Genomic DNA, 5,878 nt, shown 5'->3' with positions numbered 1-5,878 from the left:
GCAGCGGTGCGGGTTAATACTTAAACGGCGATTGCCAGTGAGGAGCACAGGGCGCCCTCGGCCGCCGGGAGCTGAGGAAACGGTGCCCACCGCCAGCCACGCAGGACTGAAGGGTCCGACCCCGAGTGTGCCGGGCACTGCTCAGCCCCACTTCCTTTACCCCGGCGGGCAGCTCGGAGCCTGTGTCCTGAGGGTCTGGGCTGCCCCTCCCCCTCCCCCCAACAGGGCCTCACACCTCTGCCGGGGCAACAGCCCGTGGGGACTCAGCCCTCCCAGCCTCGGCCCCTGCACGGGGTCCAGTCTCCAACTGGGTCCAGGACGCCAATTCCCTGTTGCTCCTGAGCCATGGCCGGCTGCGCTGACGGTGGACAGGACCCCGGCCTCCACGAGCCAGCTCGCTCTTGGCCCCTCCGGCCCCGTGTGCTGACGGACAGTCCCCAGGGCACCCCGCTGGGCACGGCCTCGCTCCCCTGTGGGGAGCCCACGGCCGCTGCGGTGCTGGGGCCCCTGGGTCGGGAGTAGGGGCCCCAGCCTAGACACTCGACGGGCCTCTGCTCTGGGGTCAGTACTGGGGCTGGCCCGCGCCGGCCTGGCCTCGGGCTTGCTCCGGCCTAGCCCCGGGCTTGCTCCGGCCTAGCCCCGTCGGCCCGGCGGAGACTCAGACGCGTCTCCATGGCGACACACCCCGCCCTCCAGTCTCAGAGCAGCCAAGCCCGACACCGGCCCACCCGCCGCCCGCAGACCCCCAGCCATGGAGGATAAAAGGCCACGACCTGACCCTCGTCCCAGGCCTTCCCACCGCCCGCCGCCCTGGACTGTCCACTGCCCGCCGCCCACTGACCATGGACGGTAAGAGCAACGGCCCGACCCCACCCCGGGCCTCGCCTGGACTGTCTGGCGCTCAAGAGCACCCAGGCTCTGGGCACCGGTGCTGGCCGGCCCGGCTGCCCCGACTCTGCCCTGCCCTGCCCTGCCCTGCCCGCTGCCCACTGCCCTGCCCTGCCTCGGAGCTTCTGTTGGCCGTCCTGGCCTCCATCCCTGCGGTCATCCTGGGCAGCGGGGCAGCCCTGGGGGATGTGCCCAACCCACAGGCAGATCAGCTGAGGACTCTGGGGCGAGCAGCGAGCCCGGCCTGGCCACTGGCCACGCCTGCGGGGACAGAGCCGGCTGCTCCTGTCCGTTGGGTTCTCTGTGGGCCACACCCGGCGGGTCATGGCCCGCCCGGACCAGTGGTGCTCTGGGCCCCCCTTGCAATGCCGGGGTCGAACTCTGCGCTCTGCCCCGGGTCGGCCAGCGGGAGGGAGTCTAGGGGTGGCCCGACCATAGCTCTCCTGGACAGGGCAGTGCTCACTGGGACCACGGTGGCCCGAATACTGGCCCCTTACGGTCAGCGGTCATCCCCTGGCCTGTGAGAAGTGGGCTTCAGAGGACGCGGCGGTTCCTGGGGGCCAGAGTGCGTCTCCCGGGCCCAGCAGGGGTGAAGGGCTCCGCGCAGGGCCAGAGCTACAGCTCTGAGAGCCTCTCCTCAGGTGTTCTGGGCAGGCACCAGCTGCAGTCACGCTTCTGACTCTCACCATCTCTCTTTGCAGACACCCTGTTCCAGCTGAAGGTATGTCCCCAAAGTGGCCCTCCCGGCCCTGCCGCTGCCCTGGGGAACAGTGCTGTCAGGCCTCGATGCCTGCCAGGCTCTCCTCGTCTGCTGAGCCCGAGTGGTCACTCAGCTCCGGGGGGAACACACGTGTCACTGGAAGGGACAGCCTGGCACTAGCCTCGCCCCCTCTGGACCAGGGGCCTCTGTCAGGCCTGCAGTGCTGGCCCGGGGTTCCTGAGTGAGCTGGCCTCGAGCACTGCCAGAGAGGCCCCTAAAAAATAAGATTAGAGGGGGCCGGAGCGATAGCACAGCGGGTAGGGCGTTTGCCTTGCACGCGGCCGACCCGGGTTCGATCCCCGGCATCCCATATGGTCCCCCAAGCACCGCCAGGAGTGATTCCTGAGTGCAAAGCCAGGAGTAACCCCTGAGCATCGCCGGGTGTGACCCAAAAAGCAAAAAAAAAAAATAAAATAAGATTAGAGGGGCTGACGAGATAACACAGCGGGTATGAAGCTTGCCTTGCACACAGCCAACCCGGGTTCGATTCCCAGTATCTCATATGGAGGCACCACCAGGAGTAATTCCTGAGTGCCCAGCCAGGAGTGACCCCTGTGCATTGCAGGGTGTGACCCAAAAAGCAAAATAATGCACTGGAGCACTGTCTTCCTGTTGTTCATCAATTTGCTTGAGTGGGCACCAGTGACGTCTCCACTGTGAGACTTGTTGTTACTGTTTTTGGCATATCGAATATGCCACGGGGAGCTTGCCAGGCTCGGCCATGCAGGTGGGATACTCTCGGTAGCTTGCCGGGCTCTCCGAGAGGGACGGAGGAATCGAACCCTGGTCGGCGGCCCACTGTGCTATTGCTATTTGAAATGAAACAAATTAATATATACAAAAATGTACTTCAGTAACCACAGTTCATTATTAATCTGAATTTTTTTCTAAAAGTGGTTCTCAGGAAAGCTTGCTATGTTAACACCTGGGGATGTCAGTGAGAGACAATGAATACAGAAACTTTCAAAGACAGGTGATAAGACTTGAAGATTTTTCCCAAAATGGGTGCGACTGTCTCCCACCGCCAGGGGCTGGTACCCGTCCAGAGGGAGGTGGAGAGACTGGGATGGTAGCCGCCTGAGGCGCAGCTGCTCGTTTCCTGAAAGACAGTAGATTTCTAGAAGGGTTTTTTTTTTTTTTGGTTCTGAAAAGGTGGCAATAGGCCAAAATACTTGGAAGCTTCTATCTGAGATACCGAACTTCACTGCACCTTTTATTGGAATCTCTCCCTGCCATGCCACCTCAAGTTAATTTTAACTAGAAATTCAAAGGAAATGATTTGGAATAAAAGAGTCAGGTATAGACATTGCCTTTTTAATTCCCTACATCTCACTGCAAGCTCAAGCAGTCAATTCTTACTCAGAGCATAAATCTGTGCATGAGTTTTACGGCGATATGGTAGCCCACATTATTTTTAGAATTTCATCTTCGAATGCTTCATTTTCAGAAAATTGCATCTACTTTTGGCTTTTCAAAGAGAATATATCTCTTTCTATATTATATATATATATGTATATATATATATGCACTATAGCACTGTCGTCCCATTGTTCATCAGTTTGCTCGAGCGGGCACCAGTAACGTCTCCATTGTGAGACTTGTTATTGTTTTTGGCATATCGAATATGCCACAAGTAGCTTGCCAGGCTCTGCCGTGCTGGTGAGATACTCTCGGTAGCTTGCCGGGTTCTCCAAGAGGGACGGAGGAATCAAACCTGGGTCAGCCGCGTGCAAGGTAAATGCCCTAGCCATACATACATACATATACATGTATATATATATATATATAAAGGTTGGTTCTTAAACATGGTATGAGCCAAACCTGACTGACTCATATGTATTGAAATTCTAACTTCTGCTGCTGCTAAAATATTTTTTGTCTCATCAAATTCAATGCTAATGTTTCTTTCCTCCCCTTAAACTGTTCACTTCTAGTCTGGTTTCCAGTTGACACCTCTGAGATCAATAATAATAATAATAATAATAATAATAAGATTAGAGTGATAGTCCGAACTAAGTTTGATCCCCCCACCCATCTGGCCCCCCGAGCCTGCCGGGAGGGATCCCTGAGGGCAGAGTGAGAAGTAAACCCTGAGCACGGCCGGGAGTGACCCCAAAACCAAAACGAAATGATTAAAATCACAGAACAACTTGCTGGCAGCTCAGCCCCCTCCCTGGTGTGTGTGTGTGTGGGGGGGGGTTGCCCTGGAGTGCTCGTCCCCCCTGTGGGGGCAGCTGGTGGGGAGGGACCAGGTGTCCAGCACCCCGGGACCCCGTTCCCAGTGCAGACCCCCTCCTAGTGTCTCAGCAGCCGCCCAGGGGTCACTAGGTGGCCTTTCCCGAGGGAGGGTTCTGAGCAGGGGTCTGGGAAAGGACAGACGCGAGAGAAAACCCGTCCTGGCCACCGCCTGGCCTGACAGCGCCACCGCGTCTGCTTGGGCGGGGGCCAGGCTCTGCTCGCCTCACCTGTGCCTCTCCCCAGTGCATAGCGGAGCAGCTGAGGGCGCTGGCCGACAGGGCGGGGCAGCTGGAGAGGCTGGCCGAGAAGGCGCAGGAGGACTTCAAGGCTAAGAAGGCCAAAGCGGAGCAGGTGAGCTGCTGCGGGGTCAAGGCCGCTGGGGACACGCCCTGGTTGGTGTCCAGCCCACCCTGGGGGCGTGGCTGCTGTTAGGACAGGCCTGCCTGGCCGTCCCACACTCCCTGGGACACTGACCCTGCCCATGCAGGACCAACTCCCGTCCTGTGTTTCCTTGTTCTTTGTGGGCGGGATGCCCACTGAGCCTTCCAGCCCTTCCTCACTTCACCATGGTGCCTGAGGGCCACCTCTGGGTGGAGACCGGAGATGGATGCTCAAGGCTGTGGTCACCCGGCTGATGGCGCAGCTCCAAGAGGGGATGGGACGGACCAGGGGTGCCAGGCGGACCCTGGGCAATCTTCAAACGCAAAGGGTAGGGCTCGTCCGCTGGGTCCCTGGTGTGGCTCCGTGGAGTGACGGGACGGGGTATCGGGCGGCTGACCTAGGTTCCGCCTGGGGCTGAGGGGGTCTCCAAGCCCCACGAGGGGTCCTCCCTGAGCACGGCCGGGTATGTCTCAGAAAACAAAACAGACAAAATCCAGACGCTGAGGCCCGGGGCCTCAGGTGAGCCCCCCACCAACCCCCCTTGGATTTCCTGTCGGACCCCTCGTGGTCTGGGCCCTGGGTGCAGGCTCGGGGCTGGGCGTGTCTGTAACACTGGAGTTGGTGGGGGGCAGCTGCCCCTCACGCGCAGACAGCCCCAGGAAGGGCCAGGTCCCACTCGGCAGGACCTCGGCCGCCCTCCCCGCCCCACCCCGCCCCGGCCCTGGAGGAGTAGAAGGTGAGTTTGCACGCGTGTGTGCCGGAGGACGAGCGGTGGAACTGGCTCCACATGGCATCCCCGGCGCGTGCTGCGGTCTCCAGGGCGCAAACAGGCGAAGTCATGCAGGGCTGGGTGCCCACCGCGGGGTCCGCGGGACCCTTCGCCTGAGGCGTTGTGTTCCTGCCAGCTCCTGACCCAGACCTTGGCGGGGACGCTTCCCCGTCCGTGAAGCCTCTGCCTGGGGGACGCCTGGCCCCGGGGCGTCACTGAGGTGTTTTGCAGGAGTCCGAGAATATGCGAGAGTTGGCCCTGCACCTGGACACGGCCGGGAGTGCCCGGGACCTGCAGAGTATCTCTGCGGAGATGGAGAGTTTGGAACAGCTGCTGCGGAACCTGGATGTGGACCCTTCGGTATGTCCACTGCAGAGCCAGGACGGGGGGAGGGGAGGGGCCGGGCCCCCACGGCCGGGCACGGCTGCTCAGCCCGGGTCTTGCACAGGCGATGGAAGACTTCATGAGCCTGGCCAGCACGCTGACCGCACACCAGGAGCGCGTGGCCAGGTTCCTCCGGGAGCTCACTGAGGAGACGGGACTCGAGGGGGGTCGAGACCAGCTGCCCGAGGCTCCGTCCACCGGCGTCGGGCAGGACGAGCTGTGAGGAGGCCCGCGCGGAGGGCCGGCTGCGGGGCCGAGGGGGGCCTTGCAGGCTGCTCGCGTGCTGTCCGTCCACACTGCGCCTCTGCCCAGGGGGGAGGGGAGAGGGGCTGTCTCGGGCTGGCCAGCACGTGACTCGGGGGCCTCGGTCCAGCCCTTCCCTGACGGGCTCTGTGGCACCCTGCAGGCTGGTCGCCGTCCACCGGGAGGGAGGGGGGCCGCCCTGCCTTTCTGCTGAC

General features: G+C 61.3%; 1 protein-coding gene across 1 annotated transcript; it reads left to right on the top strand.

The window, feature by feature from the left end:
• Nucleotides 1-1,549: 1,549 nt before the first annotated feature.
• Nucleotides 1,550-5,643, top strand: LOC101552236 (charged multivesicular body protein 1a-like). Its single transcript, XM_004600846.2, has 4 exons — nt 1,550-1,609; nt 4,130-4,237; nt 5,268-5,396; nt 5,485-5,643. The coding sequence occupies exons 3-4, from the start codon at nt 5,280-5,282 to the stop codon at nt 5,641-5,643; spliced, it is 276 nt and encodes a 91-aa protein (XP_004600903.2). The 5' UTR covers nt 1,550-1,609; nt 4,130-4,237; nt 5,268-5,279.
• The last annotated feature ends 235 nt before the right edge of the window (nt 5,644-5,878 follow it).

Source organism: Sorex araneus, chromosome 8, assembly GCF_027595985.1.
Source record: "Sorex araneus isolate mSorAra2 chromosome 8, mSorAra2.pri, whole genome shotgun sequence".
NCBI classification, from domain to species: Eukaryota; Metazoa; Chordata; class Mammalia; order Eulipotyphla; family Soricidae; genus Sorex; species Sorex araneus.
The sequence above is the reverse complement of the archived record's forward strand: the minus strand, read 5'-3'. Positions and strand labels throughout refer to the sequence as shown.